Source organism: Ascaphus truei, chromosome 15 (genome assembly GCF_040206685.1).
Source record: "Ascaphus truei isolate aAscTru1 chromosome 15, aAscTru1.hap1, whole genome shotgun sequence".
Classification (NCBI taxonomy): domain Eukaryota; kingdom Metazoa; phylum Chordata; class Amphibia; order Anura; family Ascaphidae; genus Ascaphus; species Ascaphus truei.
The window spans coordinates 32,353,402-32,379,869 of NC_134497.1; the positions used below are offsets into that span (position 1 = coordinate 32,353,402).

At 42.4% G+C, this 26,468-nt stretch overlaps 1 protein-coding gene across 2 annotated transcripts; it reads right to left on the minus strand.

Moving 5' to 3' along the window:
• Window positions 1-389: 389 nt before the first annotated feature.
• On the minus strand, window positions 390-20,994 carry LOC142466776 (uncharacterized). 2 transcript variants are annotated; one of them, XM_075572177.1, is made up of 4 exons: window positions 20,874-20,994; window positions 16,931-17,120; window positions 8,026-8,188; window positions 390-2,576 (listed from the first exon to the last, which is right to left on the minus strand). In XM_075572177.1, the coding sequence occupies exon 4, from the start codon at window positions 2,458-2,460 to the stop codon at window positions 961-963; it is 1,500 nt and encodes a 499-aa protein (XP_075428292.1). In that variant the 5' UTR covers window positions 2,461-2,576; window positions 8,026-8,188; window positions 16,931-17,120; window positions 20,874-20,994; the 3' UTR covers window positions 390-960. The 2 variants fall into 2 exon arrangements, with proteins under 2 accessions (XP_075428292.1, XP_075428293.1); XM_075572178.1 differs by lacking the exons at window positions 8,026-8,188; window positions 20,874-20,994 and having other exon boundaries at window positions 16,931-17,593.
• Window positions 20,995-26,468: the final 5,474 nt, after the last annotated feature.

Consider the following 26,468-nt stretch of genomic DNA (forward strand, 5'->3'; position numbering starts at 1 on the left):
AGGGGCTTCCAGTCCCGTGCCACCCCCCAGTCCACTCACCTTTATTTTGAAGGCCGTCACACCCCTCTCTCTAAAACCACGCACCTTAATCCCTTACCATAAAGCCTCCTACCCCAAGAACTTATCCTAAAACCTACTACCCTAGACCTCTTAAATTAACCCCATATCCAAAACAGTAATAAAACTTACATTAGAAGCGAGTCTGTCTGTGGCCTAATGCTGACGATAAATTAGTAACGATGAAACTATTCTGATTCCCAGCTAAGTGAGTCTACAGTCCTTTTCAGCATAATGGAAAACGCACATTTTATTTAAACCAACAGCATGGAAATATAAAACATTATTAAGAACATTTTTCTTTAAATAAAAAAACAATAAGAATCATACGACTAGCCTGCATTTAAAAACGTTATAACTTTTTATCCTTTTAAAATGGTCGCTTTATGCAACATTTATTTATTTATTTATAAAATATTTTACCAGGAAGTAATACATTGAGAGTTACCTTTCGTTTTCAAGTATGTCCTGGGCACAGAGTAAAACAAATAATACATGGTTACAAGTACAGTTACATAAATGAACAGGGTATACATTTTATACAAGACATTGCGTGCACAGTTAAAGAAAACATATATTATGAGCGTATGAAACAGTTACAGACCAGGTTAAAATGTGAGACAGCCTTAGATTTGAAAGAACTTAAACTGGTGGTGGATGTGAGAGTCTCTCGTAGGTTGTTCCAGTTTTGGGGTGCACGGAAGGAGAAGGAGGAACGTCCGGATACTTTGTTGAGCCTTGGGACCATGAATAGTCTTTTGGAGACTGATCTCAGGTGATAAGTGCTGCAAGTGGTAGGGGTGAGGAGCTTGTTCATAAACTAAAGTCACCTTTCATTGTGATTTAGCATAACACAGACACACATGTGCACTTAAATGTGAGTGTCTTAGTCACTGGTTCTCCCTAAACATGCCTGGATTTAGAGATAGGTCTCTCCCCTGTGTGTGTCCTCTTGTGGGTGTTCAGGTGGGATAACCGACTAAATCCCTTCCCACATTCCCCACATACATGTGGTCTCTCTCCTGTGTGTGTCCACCTGTGTCTCCCCAGGCTGGATAAGTCACTAAATCCCTTCCCACATTCCACACATACATACGGTTTCTCCCCTGTGTGTGTCCTCTGGTGTGTGATCAGGATGGATAACTGACTAAATCCCTTCCCACATTCCCCACATACATGCGGCCTCTCCCCTGTGTGTGTCCTTTTGTGTGTATTCAGGTGGGATAAGTCACTAAATCCCTTCCCACATTCCCCACATACATGCGGTCTCTCCCCTGTGTGTGTCCTCTGGTGTGTGATCAGGATGGATAACTGACTAAATCCCTTCCCACATTCCCCACATACATGCGGCCTCTCCCCTGTGTGTGTCCTTTTGTGTGTATTCAGGTGGGATAAGTCACTAAATCCCTTCCCACATTCCCCACATACATGCGGTCTCTCCCCTGTGTGTGTCCTCTGGTGTGTGATCAGGCTGGATGACACACTAAATCCCTTCCCACATTCCCCACATACATGCGGTCTCTCCCCTGTGTGTGTCCTTTTGTGTGTGTTCAGGTGGGATAAGTCACTAAATCCCTTCCCACATTCCCCACATACATGCGGTCTCTCCCCTGTGTGTGTCCTCTGGTGTGTGATCAGGCTGGATGACACACTAAATCCCTTCCCACATTCCCCACATACATGCGGTTTCTCCCCTGTGTGTGTCCTCGTGTGTATGTTCAGGTTGGATAAGACACTAAATCCCTTCCCACATTCCCCACATACATGCGGTCTCTCCCCTGTGTGTGTCCTTTTGTGTATGTTCAGGCTGGATAACCGACTAAATCCCTTCCCACATTCCCCACATACATGCGGTCTCTCTCCTGTGTGTGTCCTCCTGTGTCTCCCCAGGCTGGCTACGTCACTAAATCCCATCCCACATTCCACACATACATACGGTCTCTCCCCTGTGTGTGTCCTCTTGTGTGTGTTCAGGTAGGATAAGTCACTAAATCCCTTCCCACATTCTCCACATACATGCGGTCTCTCCCCTGTGTGTGTCAGTTTGTGTCTGTTCAGGTTGGATAAATCACTAAATCCCTTCCCACATTCCCCACATACATGCGGTCTCTCCCCTGTGTGTGTCCGCTCGTGTCTCCTCAGGTTGGATAACACATTAAATTCCTTCCCACATTCCCCACATACATGCGGACTCTCCCCGGTCTGTGTTCTCTTCTGTATGTTCTGGTCTGATAACCAAGTCAGACTCTTCCCACTTTCTCCAAGATCTTTTCCGGTGGCAGCTGCTAATATATATCTTTTGGAATGAGAAGCAGTTACATTGTTTATTAATTGCCTTGACTGGTTGAAAGATGCATTTTCTGTCATATTTATTGGAATGTTGCAAGATTGTTCTGTCGTCATCTTTTTCGTATACTCATTTGGGTGTTTGAACTTCAGATGTTTGAGGAGGTAATCCTGGCTGCTAAAAGAAACCTTCCAGTGCTGGCATGGGTGGATTATTGGAGCTTGTCTTTGTACTAGACGAGACAAAAAAGTCACTGTTACACAAACTGTCTTACAAAAGGTAATGCAGGAGAGGTAAGTTGGGATATCAGAAAAAAGTTCAGGATGAAAGTAAACTGTAGATGTACATTGTAAAAATGAAGGGTTTAGCAGAACATGTGCAGCATTAGGGCCGGGAGAGTAGATGTAGTGGATCATACATTTAAAGTGGATCATAATATTTAACGATTTAAAAGGAAATCTCACTAGCTGCAAAACACCAATTAAAGTGGCAGAAATCTTTTCAAATCCTTAGATAGATAGTAAATCGATAGTTTCAGTTGTGAAGGTATAATTAAAAAATGTTTGTACAATGAATAGAATACGTGTCTCATTAGAAGCTCACATAACAGCCACTGAGTGTTCCCGTTATCGCTTCATGTACCAGGTCTGTAATTGTTATAGGATGACCCAACTTTCTGCTAAATCTCCATTGTTAAATCAGGAACCAAATGCACAATTATTGTAATTTAACATATATACATATACAATGGTGGTGGGGACAGTGCAAAATCAAAAACGATGCAAAATCATGGAATGTGATTCCAAAAAAGGAATGCAGTTACCTCTCTTTAAGGTGACATCCCAGCACCCAAAAAATATTTTAGAAATAGAATTGGCAAAATAGAATCCATGACCAATTCTAATAAACAGACAACACACTAAATAATAAACACACCAAAATAAAGCAGTACAGGCATACCCCGCTTTAAGTACACTCACTTTAAGTACACTCGCGAGTAAGTACATATCGCCCAATAGGCAAACGGCAGCTCACGCATGCGCCTGTCATCACGTCCTGAACAGCAATACCGGCTCCCTACCTGTACCGAAGCTGTGCGCAAACGGGGAGACTATAGAGCCCGTTACACATGTGTTATTTACATCAGCTATGCACATATATAACGATTGCAGTACAGTACATGCATCGATAAGTGGGAAAAGGTAGTGCTGCACTTTAAGTACATTTTCGCTTTACATACATGCTCCGGTCCCATTGCGTACGTTAATGCGGGGTATGCCTGTATAAAACTATTAGTTCGTTGTTCCTAATGGATACCTCTGATTCCATAGCTGAGGATAGTTTAAGGAAAAAAAATCCATATTGATAACGTGTATTACCTATTGGTGTAGGTTAATTCCAGAATTTAATATTCAATATTTATTCTTAAACTCCGGATTTAGTAATAAACCCGGGGGACTAGATTCCTAAATAGGGACAACCTAATAGGACAACTATTTACAAAATATATTTACAAACTGCTTAAAAAACTGTGAATAGTGTATCAACAATCTAGAAGCTCTAGATGTGAGGTCACAAACACACAAGGGACGTGTCTATGGTCCAAATACTGATAGCTGCTTGATCAGAGTTTAATCAGCTATTCCATCATGGAAATATAGTTGTGTTGGTGTGGTAAATCAGGTATATCCTGATTTACCTATTGTTAGTAATCTGCCACACAAATACAATATAGACGGGCAACATTAGTACCAATCAAATAAAAGTAGTGGCAATACAAAGAAAGATGTACTACATCTATTAAGTTGTATCATATAGGTAATCACGGGCACTGCTTGCAGCACACAAACCAGCAGTGTTATTAAACGGCCCGGGCAACGGTTCTTAAATTCGTGACAAAGTTCTAACTTCAAATTCCTTACATTAGAATTGAGTATATGTATATATAGTTTGTATGCTGCAATATCGCGATGGTAACAACAGTGCCTGAAAATTATACCAATAAAAAAAAAAAGGGTACAAGGTATCAAACCCTATCCAATTGTATAACAGATCTTATGTGTTCACTTTGTTTGTTGTTACACATGAGAGGGATGACTTAATGTTATTATATCCCCAACTTAGCTCTCATTGGACCAATAGAATTCAAAATAGCAATGTACATCTCATTATCTCAAAGGTGTTGCAAAGCGCAACTTCAGTAAGGCACATCAAATATATTTTTATGCCTCAAGGCATGGGTCTATTGCCATTATCAAGTTATAGCCTAATTTCTTAGTATAACGAGTAGCGGATATAGTATCTCATTGTATCTTCAGCTCACTTGCTGTAACTCTTAGGCATAACCACAGAACGTTGCAATACTAAAGTTCAAATAGGCACATCTGTTATATTTTTATGCCTAGAGGCACGGATCTGCTGCCCGCAGCACATTAAAGCCTCATTATGTTATATAGTAAGTAACAGATATAATATCACATAGTATCATTTGCTCGCTTGCAGGGTTTCATACCTGCTTCGATATTACCGCCCTATGGAGTGACGTCCTTCCGCCCGGTCACCTGACGTACGTTTCGCGTATTGTACTGCCACTTTCTCAAAGGTGGAGAAAGCAGCAATACGAGACGCGAAACGTAATACATCTTTCTTTGTATTGCCACTACTTTGATTTGATTGGTACTAACTTTGCCCGTCAATATATTGTATGTGTGGCGGATTACTAACAATAGGTAAACCAGGATATACCTGATTTACCACACCAACACAACTATATTTCCATGATGGAATAACTGATTAAACTCTGATCAAGCAGCTATCAGTATTTGGACCATAGACACGCTACATGTGTGTTTGTGACCTCACATCTAGAGCTTCTAGATTGTGGATACTCTATATGCAGTTTTTTTATATTTTTGTAAATAGTTGTCCTATTTGGTTGTCCCTATTTAGGGATCTAGTGCCCCGAGTTTATTACTAAATCCGGAATTTAAGAATAAATATTGAATATTAAATTCTGGGATTAACTTCTGTACACCTGTAGGTAAACGTTATTAATAAAGAATTTTTTCATTAAACTACCCACAGCTACAGAATAAGAGGTATCCATTAGGAACAACAAACTAATACAGTTTAATACTGCTTTATTTTGGTGCGTTTATTATTTAGTTTGTTATGTCTGTTTATTAGAATTGGTCATGGATTCTATTTTGCCAATTCTATTTCTACTATTTTTAGTATTATAATTAAAAGGTTTTTATCTTTATGCCAATTATTACATTACATACGAGACAGTGAGTGCATTCTGTAGGGACTCTTTTTCTTTTGTTATTCATACACTAACAGGGTCAACATGGTTAGGAAATGTTTTTTTGTTGGTTTAGCTCATCTTACCTATGTATATAATGGGCAGTATAGTGGCCATTATATACATAGGAAAGACAGGGCTAACGCCAGCCTGGAGTAGGTGATAAAATATTTGCGGTATTTCTGCTGTTCATCCCGTTCCGATAAATATCCGAACTTGATGTAAGGTAGTTTTTACTTGAAAATGCGGTAATATGCCCGTTTTGGATTGTATCGGATCTGACGCTTTTAACGAGTCCGATTAAAAAAAAGTGCTTTATTTTTGGCACTGCAACGCTGATTCATTGCACGCTAATAAGGCACTTTTTTATGTGGGGTTGTTATGGATTACAGGTATTTTATGGCATATAACGCATAATGAATACAGGTCACAGGTACATATATATACATAGTATCAATGTAAGGCCTGGAATAGCTTAGAGTATATTGTTAAATCCTGGTTTTTCTTGTCTTAGAAATAATAGCTTGTTTTGCTCAGAAGTGGCAGGATATTGGGACAGGTTACAAAGACATAAAAGGGGAACTTACGCCGGTAAACACGCCGTGGTTTGAACAGTAACTTATGAAATATCCTAGGTTACTAACTGTAAGTCTTCTGACTCGTAAACATCCTAGGTTACTAACTGTAAGTCTTCTGACTCGTAAACATCATACGTCACAAACCACAGAGTATGGACACATGACACGTGACACACGTACGCAGTAAACAATACACTCTATATTAGGTTGGCCCGACTCCATGTTAGACCAGAGAGAGAGAGAGAACCGAACTTAAGTGTGAAGTCACACAGATGAGATTGGGACTGGCTGACCTGACGTAATATCTTTTGGTTTGTGAGTATTGACAATGCATATCTAGTTATAATCTCTGCATAGTTAGGAATGGATTGGTAACATACTGTAACTGTTAGCCATTGGCTTATAAGAAGCTTGTTCTGATATTTCTGATATTTCTGAATATTGTTGTAATACAATAAATGATAAACCTTTTCTTATACAAACTCTGAGTACCCTTTCTTTATAAATAATAATCTCACAATACCCTCCATATATCATAATATGTGAGAGTGTGGCCGAGACTTTTTCAAGTGCAACATTTTGGTTTGTGTTCTCTGCTTAGAGCAGGATATAACTCACCATAAGGCGACACTTGATAAAGGAAGGTAGGATTGAACCCAGATTATGGCGCTCCAACGTGGTTAATTACTCATGAGTTGTATAATAAATCTTACGTTACCCATTTAATCTTGAAAGTACACGTGTATGCTATATTTCCTCTTTATAAAAGAGAAGGTACAATTTTCATTATATATATATATATAGTATATCATGGCTGTTACGGATTTTGCACGAGTTGCAGATCTGAATGTTTTAATGAGGAATCAGTATCAGAGAAATCTGATTGACGGTGAAACTCTGGCATTTGAAATTCAATTTGGCCCGTGGGGACCTGGGGCAAGATACTGCTATCTAACAATAGACACCACAACTGATCCAAACACATATCAGTACGTACAACAGGCATATGATCCGTTAATACACACGATCATTAATTTGACACATAATGCAGCGACTGTCATTTTGGGACAACAGCCTGTGATTGCTACAGGCGTGGACAGACATGGTCCTATTAATTCTGGTGCGAAATATGGGGAGAATCGCACACACTTATTTACACCAGTTACATTACCTGAGTTAACACCAGCAGCACGCGACGTTCTGACAGAGCGCGGAAATGCAACTGCAGAAATCACGCTGTTAAGAGAAATTGTTAATGCCCTCTTCGCAATTAGAGGAGCTGCTCCAGCGTTAATTGATGTACTGTACCAGCTCGGGTACAAGTTTGTATTCCCATGGCGAACATTAAGGCTACTATTGGAAAGTTGCCAACTAATCCAAAAGACATTGCATTGTGGCTTAATGAGAGAACGCATTGTTTAGGTGGGGTGTATCCTACACCGACCGCAAATCAGAAACTTGCTTTGGTAAATTCCCTGCTACCAGCGGGTTTGTCAATCACATTAGCTGAAGCACGAGACTGGGATTCAGTCATCAGCAATGTGTATGAGAAAACCCATGGAAAAGTTACTATCTCATCACTGGCAGATACGCTAGGACAAGTTAATAAGACTAGTGGGATTGTAGCAGCTTATATTCTAGGGTTACGCTTTACACAAGGCAACCATGAGATTGTGTGGGGTTGTCTGAAGGCTTTGATTAAGGGACAGGGTTTGCTGTTAGACCTTGAAAGACAAATTCAAGGTGTACCAGTGGAACAAAAACCAGTTATGGTTCCTGAGATTTTGAAAAATACTTACACTCTTGTTGGCAGATCACTCACTGGGGATCCGATTGGATTAACTAAGCCACAAGCCAGTGACAGGAAACCAGAGAGATCAAACGCAGAAAAGAGGGGAAATTTTCTTGTCCAAGAGAGAAAGTGGAGACCTCCGTTCACCCAGTATCAGACTCCAGTTTATCCTAGAGACGAGCAGTGGGACAGAAGAGGTAATTTTCAAAGAGATAATAGAAGTTTTCAGACCCCTACACAGAGACAAAACACTCCTACACCACAGACTACACAACAAAATACACGCTTTGAACAGCAAGCTCGTAATGAGGGTGCAGTGTCCAGATATAATCTGAGACAATACATTAAAACTCCTGACAGATATGGGCAAGGCAAGGCTAGCGAAATTAAATTTCATGACAAGCGTACAGGTTTTGCTACGCAGACTTCAGGATTAACGAACAGCCAACGTGAGGTTAAACAGGCTGCAGCAGCAACGACACCGGCGAGCACAGAGAAATTTGTTGGGAAGATAACTCACTTCCCTGCAGACCTCCTCTTTGAAGAATGACAAACTTAACGTTACACATTCACTACAAGGGAAAAAATTATACTGGCCTATTAGATACACAAGCCGACATATCCCTTGTAAGAACTGATATTTTAATAGATGAAAATTATGTACACGACATCACGATACAAACAATTGAAGGAAATGGCACTTATCCTTCATATTATTTAGACTTAAAAATTAATGACAGAAGAGTTTCTATTGAATTAGTTGAACATGACAGATTAGGTTGTGACTTTCTTATAGCATACAAAGATGTGGCTTCCTTCTTTACAATAAAAGAGGAAGTTACAGAAAACCGCAAGCAGACGGAATTGACTGTGAAATTTGACTTGGAAAAAATTATCACAGATCAATGCAATGAAAGTGCTTTTAATGATAAAACAAAATTGTATAATTGGTTAATGACACATAAATATATTTTTCAACAATGGGAAAATCAGGTCGGATTTAGAAAACAAATAGTACACAATATTAATACATGTTCTACACTTCCAAAGAAACAGGCACAATATAAAATTAATCATGCCGCCTTACCAAGCATACAAATTGTAATCAATGATTTGCTTAAACAAGGAGTACTGCTTGAACAGTATAGCCAAATGAATACTGCAGTATATCCAGTGCCTAAAAAAGATGGTTCATGGCGAATGGTGTTAGATTATAGGGAAGTGAACAGAGTCACACCTTCAGTGACAGCACAGAACACACATTCACCTTCAATCTTAAGCGGATTACAGCGTAAACGCTTTAAAACTACGTTTGATTTAAGCAACGGGTATTTTTCCCATCCAATCACGCCTGAGAGTTATTGGCTAACCGCATTTACCTGGCAAGGTAAACAATTGGTTTTTACACGCTTACCACAAGGTTTTGTAAATAGTCCAGCTTTATTCACTGCAGACGTAGTCTCACTATTGTCTAAATTTGTCAATACAGAAATTTATGTTGATGACGTTTATCTATCACATGACACAGAAGAAGAGCATTTTAAAGCTATGACAGAAGTGTTAATTACATTGACAGAAGCAGGTTACCTTGTTTCCCTAAAGAAATCTCAGCTTGCAAGAGAAACTGTGACATTTTTAGGCTTTGAAATAGCTGAAAATGGCAGAGGCCTCTCTACTAATTACAGAGAAAAAGTTTCCAACATCAGTGTTCCTAAATCACTAAAACAGTTAAGAAGCATTATTGGGTTACTGAATTTTTCAATGACGTTTATCCCAGATTTTAATGTACTGATTGAACCATTACATCACGCAACATCACGCGAGATTAAGTCAGAGCAGACTAGACCGAAAACACCTTTTAAATGGTTAACAGTTGAGGATGAGGCATTGCGAAAGTTATTAGCAGCAGTTAATGATTCTTCCTACTTAGCGCAGCGCGACCCGACAAAACCATTGTCAGCTTATGTCAACATTTCACCACTAGCTGCATACATTAGAATTTACAATGCTATGGAAACAGTACCAATTACATTATTACCTTATGTATTTACAAACACAGAGAAGAGATATTTGCCGCTTGAAAAACTATTATCAGCGATTACACTCACAGTGCTGAAATCACGTGATTTGGCACAGGGACAGGATATCTATATATACACTTCAGTAGCTTCACTAGCAACATTGCAGAAACAGACCATTCCGGACAGGAAGGCGTTAAGAAGCCGCTGGTTAAAATGGTATACAATTATAGAAGATCCCCAAATACATTTTGTGCATGATAAAACTTTAACTGCATTAGATGACCTCCCATCCCCGTTTGAAGGGGTGACATGGGAAAATCAAACACACCCAAATGATTTCTATACATGCATTTTCTACACAGATGGCTCAGCTGTAGACTCCAGCAAAGAAGGAGTGAATAAATCTGCAGGTTCAGGAATTGCAAAATATGACGCACATATGAATTTGTTGCATAGTTGGCAATTACCTGTTGGAGACCACTCTGCACAGTTTGCAGAGATTCATGCATTAGCTTTTGCTATGAAAGAAGCACTTACAGTTAAGGGACATGTACTTATAGTTACAGATTCCACTTATTTAGCACGTTCAGCACTGCAGGACCTACCAATTTGGAGATCAAATGGATTTTTGAATGCCAAAAGGAAACCACTAACGCATATAGCTAAGTGGAAGGCCATTGCGGCCTATCTTGATCAAAAGCCTGATATTGAAATTGTACACGAGCCAGCGCACAGAACGCTTGGTTCATCGGTTCATACTATGGGTAACCAGTTTGCAGATAGTCTCGCGCAAACTGTAAGTCAGAAGTTTGCCGTTAACAAAGTGTTAACAAGGGCACAGTCAAAGTCAGCCAGTCTCGATGCAGAGTTGTATGCTTGTCTGGATGCCACCAGGCCTAATCCACCTGGGTATCCTAAGAAATACTCATTTAAACAAGTCAACAATAATTGCATGGTTGTAATTGATGCTAATGAATTCATTGTTCCCCCTGTAGCAAGCAGGATGCAGATCGCTACGCAAGCACACGACAGTGTGGGACACCCTCACCTAGGGAGAGAAAATGTTTTGTTGACACTGAAACACAAATACTGGTGGCCGAACATGAGGAAAACAGTTAAGACAGTTCTAAGCAACTGTAAACCATGTCGGTTGGTAAACAGTCCTAATCATCAGACCCCACCATTTATTATTAATGCAATACCGAACAAACCGTTTGATTTAATATATTTAGATCATATTGGACCTTTGCCAGCATCACATTCCTACAAACATGTTTTGGTTTGTGTTGATGCTTGTACAAGGTTTACGTGGTTATACCCCGTTTGTAGTACGACATCTAGCTCTACGCTTAATTGTCTCAACACCTTAGTAAGTGTGGCTAAGCCCAAGGCCTTTCATTCCGATGGTGGACCTGCTTTCACAGCAGCAGAAACCAAGGAGTGGGCCGCAATATTAGGTATTGATTGGGCATTCAGCTCGCCGTCACATTCTGGAAATCTCTGGAATCGTTGCACGTAAAAATTACGAGGTAAAACGACTTTTAACCAAAATGCTATCTAATCGTCCTACACAGTGGTATCCACTCTAAGTTACGGTTCAAATTGGCCTAAATAATATTTCTAACACAGTAACTGGTAAAACACCACATGAACTGTTATATGGTACTCCTATGAATACACCGTTTACTAATGATTCCATTTCTGTCCCAGGGAGACTTGAACAAATATTAATTTTACAGGAATTGAGGGATTCTTTTTCCCATACAGCCCACACACCACGTAATCCTGCAGCTTGGACGCCGCAGATTGGACATTCGGTCCAGGAGAGGGTTGCTAAGGTAAAGCCGTTGCGGCCTAAGTGGAAGAAACCTACCACGATACTGAAAAAGATAAATGAAAGAACCTTTATCATCCAAGATACTAAAGGCAGAGAAAGAAAAGTGAGTATCGATAATCTTAAGCCTACAGCACATTGCAGTAACGTCACTATTCAAGATGGAGGAGACACCGTATCTGCGACAGACTTCGATCGAGCTGCAGCCTCTCGAAGCAGATTGCAAGATAACAGGATGTGGAAAATAATCACGCAGGTGAGGTCCTACAAGCTGAAGCTGACTTCCCTGACAGTGACCAAAGACATATATATGTGTTACCTGCCATACCGGATCAACGCAATATTTACCAGAAGGCCTATCAAACAGTGGCTAAGGTGATCACAAAGAAAAGACTGTTAAAGACTATTTTGTGTCTCTCAATCTGTTTTGCTTTTCTAGCAATATCGGCCAGCGTTATTTTCAGGTTACAATGGCATTTTGTGACTCAGCAAGAAGGAGAGATCATCGACTGGAAACGTACAGCAGCACACGGTATTACCACACCAGACTCCGGCATCGTGAAACGAGGACTACATTACGATTTGAAACCGGTGGACATACAGTCGGTGGGTATACCTCAAGGTGTGTATTGGAAGCCGTGTCCTAAACCTATCATCCAGAAACGAAAGACTTTGGGGATTTCACAGGTTGTGCTGTTTGATTCTACTGTGCTAGCTAAAGAAGCTGGTATAACTACGCCAGAAGGAAGGAAGCTGGTGACACAACATCTGAATGCACAGATGCAACAGCTGCAATCTACAAGCCTGAAATATGATTTACCCCTTCATGACCATTGGAAGCAGCAAAGCTACCGTGAACAACGTTGTCATGCTGAATTTGGACATTGTTATTTCATTGACTTTCAAGGAACACGTAAATGGCCAACGAAGGAGCTGAAAGCTGATCACTGCCCTCGGCCTGGTGTGACCATGGACAATGTAAGGTATAAGCAATACCCTATTTTCTATCTGAATACAGGTCAAATTACTCAGAACGGATTCGTTCCCAATGGACAGACTGATCCAAGAGTGGCATTCTGGGAAGGTGCTGAAGAAGAAGAGTACAGAATACCTGGGGGGGTAAGACCTTATACATCTGCTGTTTTTTGTACTGACAGTATTTACTCAGGATGGTGGAACTCATCAATAACCGCTGAGGACCTGTTACACAAACTTCAAGATGTGATGGAAGATGCTAAAACTGGACAGCTAAAGACAGCAGCACTTCCGAAAGAATGGAATACAAAAGGTGATGGTATGTTGTTTCGTGAACCTACAGCATGGGACACTTGCACTCAACCACGTTTTGCTACATTTACCAATACTACATACTACAGCCATTCATGTAAAGGTTTCAAGAATGCGTGTGGTATCACATTGGAGAAATTGATTAATGAAGGAATCTGTGATAAGGACACTACAGTATTCAAATACGGTTGTAAACCGTGTTCCTTTTATTACAATCTCACGCAAGGCTATTTTAACTGGCAACCGAAAATGATTGATCAAGGATTTTTACATTTTTCTGGGTTACGAGGTTTTTGGTGTGTGGAGCGAATAGTGATTATGAAACCTAATTACAAAGTCTACTCCCTGTTCCAGAAATGTCTCAATGATAGTTTGCATATGAATGTTGACACGGTAATCAGGGCGATGAGCGATTTGATGAATGTTCAAATAGCTCCAGATGATAAACCCTGTGAGTATGACACGTGCACCACACGTAATATTGTTAACATGCCCTACTCAGAGGCAATGTGGGGTACGAATGCAACGATTAATGCCATAGTGTATTATGAAAATGACACAGAGTTCATGAATGAATGTAAAGTTTCAAGTAAAACATCTGCAAGAAAATTGCTTACTAACGATGATGTTCTTATAACCACAGGACACCTGCTGAGTGATTCTGTTTCTGTTATAAGTCAAATCTCTGACTCAAATGATGAAGAATTAAGGAGAGGTATTTTGGTGTTAAGAGATCACATGATAAAATTTGCTTCCTACATAATTTCAGATATAACAGTGTTATCTGAATAAATTCAAGCTTTGGTTATTCTTAATCACATTACTTCTATCAGGTTAACATTGCAAAGTAAAAAGGTTGACATATCACTTTTAAATCTCACTTTGATCACACAGACTCTCAATTTAAGTCCGAAAGAATCTGAAATCCTGGCATATGTTTCACAAACCACAGTTTATGACATACGAGAAAGAAACCACAGACGGGTTCATAACCCTGATGACTCATTATGGGAAGTTTTTATATACTATGAATTATTTATTCCAGGAGACGTGTATACAACAAATTGGGAACTGCTTAATTTTGGACACATAACACACACAGGTTCTTATTTCGCAAGGATGCAGGTTGCGCAACCATTTCAATACATGTCTGTGAAATGTGATCGTAAATTTTTCATCAGCATTATAAGATGTGTTGATAGAGGTTACTTGATTTGTGATGACATTATACAGCACATGCCTTGCAATGATCAAATGCAAGGTAGCAACTGCCCGATAACTGTAATGCCTATTCAAACCCCTTTTACATTAATTCACAGCCTAGATAATGGGAGTTACATAGTGTTATCTACAGAAAAGGATTGCGATATTCCTCCTTTTCAGGCATCACTTGTCACGGTTAATGGTAGTATACAGTGTTATGGTACTACACTTGTTCCACCTCTGTTACATCAGAAATTCACATCTGGAGTACATTTCCAGGTACCAGCTATCACACTGATCCTTCCTCACATGACAGCCTATTTGGCACATTTAAAGAAAATGAAGGTTACTATAGGGTTCACACATGATATAGTACATACCCTTTTACAGAGAGTTCACAGTGAATTACTACGTGTTGATTTGCACCCTGGTGATTTTCCCCAGTGGTTAACTACACTAGGTGAGTCATTGAAAACTTTTTGGCCAATGACAGGTAATTTTTTGACAAAGATAGGCACTAGCCTACAATCTACTGGTAAAAGTATTTTTAGTGGACTGGGAAATGCGTTTGGAATCCTAGGTTATTTAAAACCACTATTGTTTTTTATTTTAGGGATAATAATCCTTGTTATTTTGCTTCGTATTTTCTCATTTCTTCCGAAGATGAAGATGAAGAGGCGTTCAGCTTAATCACATTTTGCTTTATAGCATATATTCTTATATTTTTACCTAGATACTAATATACTGTTTTAAGCACACAGGTCAAATCTAACCTGCTGCAGTATGCTTTGTTGCAAGGACACAGACGAAAAGAAAGATACTTCACAAATCTTGCGTCTACCACGTTCCTATCAAACCTCCATGAGGATGTACTTAGATGAACTGGTTTTGCCACATCGGAAACCCCGCAAAGTGCATGCAGTTCACGATACGATGAGAGACTTTATGTATCAGGACTCTCTTGCTTCCTCTGGACCGTTTTCTGTTTTAACACCTAATGGGACATTGCTACCGCGTAGCCTGCTAATGTTATGTAATTTTTGGCAAGTGAAATCTTTGCTATCTCTTGGTGATCAACCCAACTTCAAGTGTAGAGACATTCACCGTCAAATATTTCAAATGTCTTTTTATACAATTGAAGAAGGTCATATCAGCATTGTTAGCCACGGGTCATATAATTGTACCACTTTGTTTGCATGTTCAGGTAATAAACATCAACATTGTTTTGGTGCCCGTTGGAATACTACGCTCTTGAGTGTGTATGAAAGCCAACATCAACCCGCTTTACAATTGGGTGATTTTTACAAATTGATACCTTCCCATCGTGGAATAACTTGTGCACATATGCGCAGTTGTGGGTGTTTTGGCGATCAATCACATACTCCTGTGAGTTCAAGCTCATCAACATCAGAGAGCTGTGACACTGTCTTCCAATAGTACACATAATGAATATTTTCTGCTTTGATAGTTTTTTCCTGCATTTGCAAAAATATGATAATTATGTGTAGGAGAGGGTGTTATGGATTACAGGTATTTTCTGGCATATAACGCATAATGAATACAGGTCACAGGTACATATATATACATAGTATCAATGTAAGGCCTGGTATAGCTTAGAGTATATTGTTAAATCCTGTTTTTTCTTGTCTTAGAAATAATAGCTTGTTTTGCTCAGAAGTGGCAGGATATTGGAACAGGTTACAAAGACATAAAAGGGGAACTTACGCCGGTAAACACGCCGTGGTTTGAACAGTAACGTATGAAATATCCTAGGTTACTAACTGTAAGTCTTCTGACTCGTAAACATCCTAGGTTACTAACTGTAAGTCTTCTGACTCGTAAACATCATACGTCACAAACCACAGAGTATGGACACATGACACGTGACACACGTACGCAGTAAACAATACACTCTATATTAGGTTGGCCCGACTCCATGTTAGACCAGAGAGAGAGAGAGAACCGAACTTAAGTGTGAAGTCACACAGATGAGACTGGGACTGGCTGACCTGACGTAATATCTTTTGGTTTGTGAGTATTGACAATGCATATCTAGTTATAATCTCTGCATAGTTAGGAATGGATTGGTAACATACTGTAACTGTTAGCCATTGGCTTATAAGAAGCTTGTTCTGATATTTCTGATATTTCTGAATATTGTTGTAATACAATAAATGATAAACCTTTTCTTATACAAACTCTGAGTACCCTTTCTTTATAAATAATAATCTCACAATACCCTCCATATATCATAATATGTGAGAGTGTGGCCGAGACTTTTTCAAGTGCAACATTTTGGTTTGTGTTCTCTGCTTAGAGCAGGATATAACTCACCATAAGGCGACACTTGATAAAGGAAGGTAGGATTGAACCCAGATTAGGGTAATATGGCATTTTTGGTTACCGCAGCTTGATGTATCTGGCCCTTTGACTCAAGTCAGGTTTAGTGATATTAAGTTCTAGTTGACCAATAATGGTGTATGCAGATCTATCACTATTTGCAATTTAACATCATTAATAAGACAATAGAGATGTAAAAACCACGTATCACACATATTCCTGATTACCTTGTGCAGGCGCGTTACTTTTCCACAGAGCACACCCTCGATACCAAGTCCTTTCCCATATTCATCTCAATACAAGACCAGGAGCTCTGTGTGTGGGGGAAGGGCTGTGCAGGTTCTGTAGTAGATTTTCCTGTGGTACTGGAACGCCACAAGATTCTGTTCTTCTTCGTTTCTCGCACAATTTACAAACCTAAAATTGGGACAGTTAGTGAGATCTCAAAGTAATGTCTATTTTCTAAAGCAAGAGCTGAAAAAAGATACAGGTTATTAATAATGTGACTTGTGTTTTCTTTCTTCTCTACAGTTTTTGAGATGAGACTTTAATGGACAGCAATGTATATACTATGGCTCACTTGTATGTACCCACAGTTTGATTGGAATGGGAGCCACAGGCCACACCAGTGACTACTTTCTTTTTACTTAAAAAATAAATAAAAACACTGTTGTAATTAAAAATTCCCCGACAAGATGACACAAGTGACACAAAGGTGAGTTTTCTTCCGGTGGAACTAAACAGAAAGTGGGGTTGATGTAACAAGGTGATGTAGTAGAAATGTGTTCCATTAGCAACCTGAGCTTATTATATGCCCTGGACTGATTTGGAAACTGGAATACAGTATAGAAAAAGCCTTGAGCCACAGTCTAATGAGGTAACAATGTAGGTTTGGGCTTGAAACTCCCCCCCCCCTCCTCCGTCATGGCCATGCCCCCCCCCCCCCGCACATCCCATTACTCTACAGACCACAGAACGCGGATTTTACCCGTGCATGCGCCGCCAGGCAGTCAGATCCGCGTGCACAATAGGGCCGTAGCCTAAAGCCCCGCTCCCTCAGTCAGCGCGCCCGCAGTGCAGACAGGCGGCGCGCTGATAGGCACAGACCGCGATATGCGGTCTATAGGGATTGCCGGAGCGGGGGGCGTGGTTTGAGCGGAGGGACCCGCTACTCCCCCCCCTCCCTCCACGGGCTCGGTCTCCCGGGCTGCAGGAGGGAGATGCTGCGGGCTGCTAAAAGGTAAGCAGCTCCCTCCACCTTCCCCCACAAATGCCCTCCTCACACACGCTGATATACACACACACACACACCACCCCCCTGTCTGACAGCTCCCACTCCAGTCCCCGCCGCTGATAGGCTCATCAGCGCACCACGTGACGCGTCACCGCTCGGGATCACAATTTTCTTGCATCCCCTGGCGGCTGACGCGTCACAGCGCGTAGTGAGCTGTGCAGCGAGGGGGGACTGGGACCGGCTCAGAAGGATTCCCCTGCTGGTGGGGAATGCTCACGCGGCCGCCCGCGCCGCGGGTCCCAGCTCATAGGCTGAGTTTATAGTGCCGGCGACGCAGCGTCAAAACAAATGTATTCAATCTGTCGCATGCGGTTATAGTAGACGAGACGGAGCGACCAAAATCTCTGTAGTCAGTAGAATTTGATTTTTACAACGACGGTCTCACCATGTGACAGGCTATAAACCAATCAGATAGCTTCTGATGCAGGGAGAGAGTGGGATGTGTGCGTGTGAGTGCAGGGAGAGGGGGAGAGGGGGGGATGTGTGTGTGTGTGTGTGTGTGCGCGCGTGCAGGGAGAGGGGTTATGTGTATGAGTGCAGGAAGAGGGGGGTTGTGTGTGTAAGTGCAGGGAGAGGGGGAATGTGTGTGTGAGTGCAGGGAGAGAGGGGGGGGTGTGAGTGTGTGTGTCAAGTAAAACACACTATATTAACAACTTTAAAATAGTAAATTCTCCTGAAATTTAAAGTAAAGTAAATTCAGCATACAAAAAGAAATTAAAACTCCTCTCTGTTTCAACCTTCCCCATTGCTCTGATCTCCGCCTTCCTCCTTGCCTGATGTCACTCCCCTTGTAGCAAGAGACGTCTCCAAAACAAATTACGAGTTTTGCAATGGCTACGGAGACGGGTGACGTCATCCGTTGCCGGCACTATAAGCGCAGCCTAAGGCCACACCTATAGTGCCGTCAACGGGCGGCGGCGGCGGCACGGGGTTCCGGTCATTTGATTGGTTCAAGGGCCCTCACATGAGGCGACAGCCCTTGAAAAATCTACTTTTGCAGGTTACCAGTTTTCGCGACGGCGCTCTGTTGCATTATTGACGTCGCGTTTGCAATAAGCGCACTCGGCGGCAATACATTTGTTTTCGGGTGACGTCGCGTCGCCGGCACTATAAGCGCGGCCGAAGGCTACTTACAGGCAGCAATGGTGCTGAACAAGGCTGTCAAGAGAAGACAGGGGTGAGAGGAGAGGTACAAAGAGCTGCTGTGATCACATGCTCATTGCCATTTACTTGAGTGGCTGTTACAGTGCAATTGAGGCTATTGCACTTTAGTGAACCTAGTGTTTGGTAAACAGAGGAGGCAAAGTGGATAACGAAAAATAACCACCTGCAGATCAGTACCTGGGAGGCAAATAAAGGGTTTGGGAGGAAGGGGATACAGAACACAAACAGCAATAGAAACACAGTAAGAGAAACCATGCGAGACTGGTAACTCTTCTCTTGCAGGGATATAGGGGAAATAATTTGACAAGCTGTTTGGGGGACAAATAAAATAAATATTTCTGTTTCTTCAGAAGTTTCGGGGGGTTTTGAAAGGATTTGGAAAAACAATAAGTAATGGTAATGGTCACCGAGCAATAGTCTGGAGAATATAGATTTGGCATTAGCTGCCCAGTAAACTAGGCAAAGTAGTGTAGGTGACAGCACCCAAAGTTATCCATAATGTCAATAGCTGCCTCTGGTTAAATAAGGCTTTGAAAAGTGTGGCCCAGCGTTCCTAAGGGGAAAGACTTGTCAGTGGAACACATATTTCTATTCATATGCGTTCCACTGTGCTCGCTCCCGATCCCTGGTCCTGTCACATGGGGCTTCTCCAGCAGCAGAATCTCCCTGTCGAAGAAAGTATTGTGACTTGAACTAAACTGGTTCCTGGGGTAAGGTCAATCTCTACTATTAACCTAGATATATGTGGGAGGATATACCAGAGACACAGGTTTAAACCTCTGTCACTCTGGTCCACGACTGCTATGGATTCTACAATTCTGTTTATCACACTTAAGTCTACTTAATTATTATTAATAAGCTACTAGATAACATTATGATCTAGCCCAGGGGGGCGCAAACTTTTTCCCCTGTGCCCCCCTGTCGGCGGTCACCTCACCCTGCGCCCCCCCCCCGTCATGACGTCACGTTGCCATGGCGACGCATGTGGAGCCAAGGTAGGTAAAGGTTTACAGAGGCCCTGTAGCTTTCCCAGCACTTAATTGAAGTGCCTTCGGTAAGCGCGCGGGGCCTCTGTAAACCGCGGGTCCCCCCTGGGGGTCATACCCACCAGTTTGCTCACCGCTGATCTAGCCTATGTGCCTCTGTGTTTACACTATCTATAATAGGAGGTATGTCTTTAATCTATATATCTCTAATAGTTTGTAGTTTGCCTTGTTATCTTATGCCCAGATAAATGTGTGTAATAATGCTGCTTTTGACTGTAAGCTCATAACATTGAACCATCTTTTAACTTGCTCCTTTTCAGCTTTAACCCCTTCGTTTTGGCAGAAAAATCATCTAAGAAAGAAAATATCAGCATGGCAGCTCCCAGCTCTTCAGACTAATTTATAGTCATTAAATATCCTTTATGGCACCAATATAGTGCGTACATGTTGCTTCAATTTACTGTTACTTAAGTGTAACTTATGAACTTTGACTTCTCCACAGTTCAGTAAGTGTGCTGAGCTGTCCCTGTGTGACTATTTTGTTATTGGTTTTCCAGGTTGCTTGGCGAAGAGGCTGCTCGGCTGTAAACACAGGTGATGGGTATGGGGTGATTGTGTAACCCCTAGGGGTATATATACCTGTTAGTGTCACTATTGCAGTACAGTAATGTGTATGGTCTGAGGAGAGGACGTGTCTGTCCTGAAACGCCACGTGTTTGCATATACCTGCTCTGATGCTTTGAATACAAAGTAAGTTACTTAAAGAAAAGGCTCCTGTGTGCTTCCTGCACCACTTTATTTCTTCGTCTTCTCTTTCCCGGAAGTGGAGACACTGACAACATCCGGGTCACAGCTCTGTGTCCTACTGCACATGCTCACACCAAGGGGATCATGGGAGTTGTAGTTTTTAGACTTCAAAACGGATCACGTGTCACATACTGTGTATATTAGAAACGAGACAGTAACATTTCCCAGGCACTGTGCTAGGGAAATATAGTTTCTTCTGCATGTAGATGTGTAAATTCCTCTTTGTCCTTAATATATTTCAGTAAAGCTACTTCACATACCTTACCTGTTCTCCGTGTATCTCACAGACTGCACAGAGCGCCCCCGCTCCCTGCACAGAGCTGCACATAAACTACTCTCCCTGCACATAAACTACGCTCCCTGCACATAAACTACTATTACAGCTGGAAGCTAAAGCTATCTTTGATTTAAGTACAATGACCCCAAAAGGGCTTAACGAGGATTTTAAGCTAAGTTGTTTTCTTTAGGTCAGATCCTGATGATACCTATGGACATGTGCGTGTGTGGACAATCACATTAATTTCACTGATGTGTTTCATGGTATAATATCCTCTGTTGCTCTCCTTTGGTTAGAAGTCTATACATATTTATTCATCATTTGTTTACATGCAAGTTCTACTTATTGTGGTATTCCCATATGCACTTATGGTTCATATGACATAGTCTGGCTCTGCCCTCTAGTTATGTCAGTACATTCCATCATGATCCCCACCACTCCCCCACACTCCCCCACACCTATATGTCCCTGGTTTTATTATGTTTCACTTATGTATGGCACTACCTGCTTTACTTCTTTAAAAACCCTCTCCCTGCTGCCCCTGACATATCAATCAGAGCTCAGACCCATTGGTAACCATGACAATGGATGCAATACACAGCTGGGTGATTAGCAGTATGGAGGTATCTTATGTAAGCTTAATCAACACATGACATCAGAGCTGCAGGTTTCTTGTGTTATTTTAATTGAGTGATGGTGATTGGTTAATTGACTTTCAGTGTTTGATATATATGTCCCTGGTTTTATAATGTTTCACTTATGTATGGCACAACCTGCCTTAATTCTTTAGATATCCTCTCCCTATTGCCCCTGCCATATCAATCAGAGCTCACACCCATTGATAACCATGACAATGGATGATACACAGCTGAGTGATTAGCAGTATGGAGGTATCTTATGTAAGCTTAATCAACATATGACATCAGAGCTGCAGGTTTCTTGTGTTAATTTAATTGGGTGATGGTGATTAGTTAATTGACTTTCAGTGTTTGATGTATAAATATGTGGTGAACTGTGTCATTCTCCCTTTGTATCCCCCTGAGGAAGGTCCCATTCTGTAGGACCGAAACGTTGGGTTTCTGGATGTATTTTTGCTTTCACTAATACACTTTGATCTTCAACATTGAGTGCTGTCTCTTGTTTACCAATCCTTGGAACGGTAACGTATAACTATATATATATATATATATATATATATATATATATATATATATATATATATATACACATTACCGCATAGCAGCAAAAAGGGAGACAGCACTCAGGTGAATGAAAATAAATGTATTAAATACAGCACATAACTCCAACGTTTTGATCCCACAGGGGGATCTTCCTCAGGGCCCCACCCTGAGGAATATCCCCCTGTGGGATCGAAACGTTGGAGTTATGTGCTGTATTTAATACATTTATTTTCATTCACCTGAGTGCTGTCTCCCTTTTTGCTGCTATGCAGTAATGTATACTTTTATTATTTATATGGGACATGCACCTATTCATTATTGAATTTCTATTGGAGTGCCAGTGATTTTTTATCACATATATATATATATATATATATATGTATATATATATATATATAGTGGTCGACAAATCACCCAAAAATCTACTCGCCTGAACAAAAAATCTACTCGCCGCCCCGCCCCTAGTCCCGCACCCAGCCCCGCCCCCAGACCTGCTTTTTAGAAAAAATAAATGAATAAATTCCTAGTAAGAACAACATTCGTTTTTGACATTAGTTTATTTATTGTATTACATTATACTTCAATTAGTCCTTGTTAGTGTGTGTGTGTGTGTGTGTGTGTGTGTGTGTGTGTGTGTGTGTGTTGGATTTAGAAAAAAAAGCCAGATATGAATGACTAGTTTCCTGAACCCCATAACTTGTGCCTGGATGCCCCCGCGTCACAATATCTAAAGCAGCAATCCCGCCTGGGATCTTACCTGATCAGCAGTCCCTCAATGTCCAGGTACCCTCATTCCCACAATGTTATACATTGGAGGGGAGGTGTTCCTTACCTGTCTTCTGGTTTAGGGGAGATTCCGATGTCTTCTGTGTGAAGCTCGAGAGTTAGATCTGGAATCAGTATAGGTTATTTTGGTGTAGGTATAGGGCAGTTAAGATATATAGGGTAAATAAGAGATCCAGAGTGTGAGAGAGAGAGAGTGTGGGTGAGAGAGAGAGAGAGACAGAGAGATAGAGATGGTGAGAGAGACAGAGAGAGAGAGAGACAGAGACACAGAGCGACACACACACACACACACACACACACACACACACACACACACACACACACACACACACACACACACACACACACACACACACACACACACACACACACACACACACACACACACACACACACACACACACACACACACACACACACAGAGACACACACACACAGAGACACACACAGAGAGAGACACACACAGAGAGAGACACAGAGAGAGACACAGAGAGAGACACAGAGAGAGACACAGAGAGAGAGAGAGAGAGACACACAGAGAAAGAGAGAAAATGAGAGAGACACACAGAGAGAGAGAGAGAGAACACACACAGAGAGAGAATGAGAGACAGACAGAGAGAGAGTGACAGAGAGAGGGAGAGGGCGACAGGGAAAGGGTGAGGGCGACAGGGAAAGGGTGAGGGCGACAGGGAAAGGGTAAGGGCGATAGGGATTGGTGAGTGCAACAGGGATGGGTGAGGGTGACAGGTAAAGAGTGAGGGTGACAGGGAAAGGGCGACAGGGAAAGGGTGAGGGTGACAAGGGAAAGGGTGACGGCGACAGGGAAAGGGTGAGGGCGACAGGGAAAGGATGACAGGGATAGGGTGAGTGCGACAGGGATGGGTAAGGGTGAGGGCGACACGGAGAGGGTGAGGGAGACAGGGAGAGGGTGAGGGCGACATGGAAAGGGAGAGGGTGACAGGGAGATGGTGAGGGCGACAGGAAGAGGGTGAGGGTGACACAGGGAGAGGGTGACACAGGGAGAGGGTGACACAGGGAGAGGGTGACACAGGGAGAGGGTGACAGGGAGAGGGAGAGAGGGTGACACACTCACTCACAGACACACTAACTCACAGACACACACACTCACTCACAGACACACACACTCACAGACTCACACACACACACACACACTCACAGACACACACACTCACAGACACTCCCAGGATGTTGCACACGAGTCAGGTACTGAGGTTTTGATCTCCCCGGTAATTGCCTGCCCGGGGCTCTCCTCTCTCCACTTGTCGTCCTCGGCAGCACTTGCAGCTGCTTGTGTGACACGAGGCAGACGCCGCAGCCCCCCCAGAGGTGGACGCTGCCGCAGCACCCCCCCTTAAGTGGACACCACCCCCCCTCCAGAGGCAGACACCATAGCACCCCCCCCCTAGAGGCGGCCGCCGCAGAACGCCCCCCCTGAAGCGGAAGCGGACGCTGATGCAGCACCCTCCCATCGAAGCGGACGCCGCACCCCCTCCAGATGTGGACACCACCGCTGCCACAGCAGCCTACCTCCCACCCCGGGCAACAAGTGGGGACCCCCCTAGCCTACCTTTGCAGCATTTCCACCTGCTTGTATGACGCGAGGCGGACGCCGCAGCTCCCCCAGAGGCGGACGCTGCCGCAGCACCCCCACCCTCCCCCCCCGAAGTGGACATTGCCCCCCCTCCAGAGGCGGACACCGCAGCTCCCCCTCCCCAAAGCGGAAGCAGATGCCGCTGCAGCACCCACCACCCCTTGAAGTGGACGCCGCACCCCCTCCAGAGGCAGACACCGCCGCTGCCGCAGCAGCTTACCTCCTGCCCGGGGCAGCAAACGGGGATTGGGGGCAGGTGGGAGAGGAGATAGGGGGTCAGGGGGGGAGGAGATCAGGGCCAGGGGGGGGAGGAGATCAGGGGAAGGGGCTAACCCAGTAATTACCTGCCCGGGGCTCTCCTCTCTCCAAAGCGGAAGCGGACGCCGCCGCAGCACCCCCCCGAAGCGGACACCGCACCCTCTCCAGAGGCGGAAACCGCCGCTGCCGCCCTCCTGCCTCGGGCAACAAGCGGGGGGAGGAGATCGGGGGCAGGGGGGAGGAGATATGGGTCAGCCCAATCAGGGAGGGGGATTATTTAATTCATAGAGCCGAAGAACGGTTCGCCAGCAGCCTAAATCCACTCGCCAGGGGCGTGTGGTTATGCATATTTGCCGAACACTGTATATATATATATATATATATATATATATATATATATATATATATATATATAAAAAAGGAAAGAGAAAGAAACAGGCGCACACCTAGTGCATTACCACAATAAAAATGTATTGAATGAACATAAAATCTTACAAATGCCCACTCACAAAAGTACAGCAAATATAGGCGTGTATGAGATAGGCTCTCATGTGCCATGCAGCTCGATCACCAGCGTCCGTCCGCAATCAATGGCGTCGTAACGTGAATCACCTCCGTGGAACCGGAACCGGAAGAGGGGTCCTTCGCCTTCGGTGTTCAATAGGACAGGTCCCTCCAGGAAACAGACACCTCCAGTGTAACTGGTGTAGTAGGTTGTAAGCCGGGAGAGCAGCACACGGGAGCCAGAGTTCTACAATCAACCTGCAGCAGTGTTCGTGGGCAAATGGCGGCCAAAATCTAGCGGAGGTGATTCACGTGACGACGCCATTGATTGCGGACGGACGCCTATCTCATACACGCCTATATTTGCTGTACTTTTGTGAGTGGGCATTTGTAAGATTTTATGTTCATTCAATACATTTTTATTGTGGTAATGCACTAGGTGAGCGCCTGTTTCTTTCTCTTTCCTTTTTTCTAGATATCACTAGGGACTGGTGATCCCTTTGAAACGGGCTGCAAGAAACCAAAGACACTACCACTGGAACAGGACTTTATGTATTGAAGGTTTTTTATTCCATCTTTTTATTTTTTGGCAATTTTTTCTATTTTTTACCTAATAAATATATTTTTTAGATTTTTATTTTTACTCTTTAGGGTTAATTGTCAGGAGATTGCATTGTTATTGCATTTTTTAAAGTTTAATCATAGTGTACTAGCCATACTTTAGCTGCCCCTCTAAGCATATCCAATTAGCTACTGCCTCTCCTATCAATATTTATATCATTAACTGGGATATTTAGCGGCGCTACTTCATATTGTTTTTTCTTGGTTATATATATACAGTGTTCGACAAATCACCCAAAAATCTAGTCGCCCAACCAAAAAATCTATTCGACACC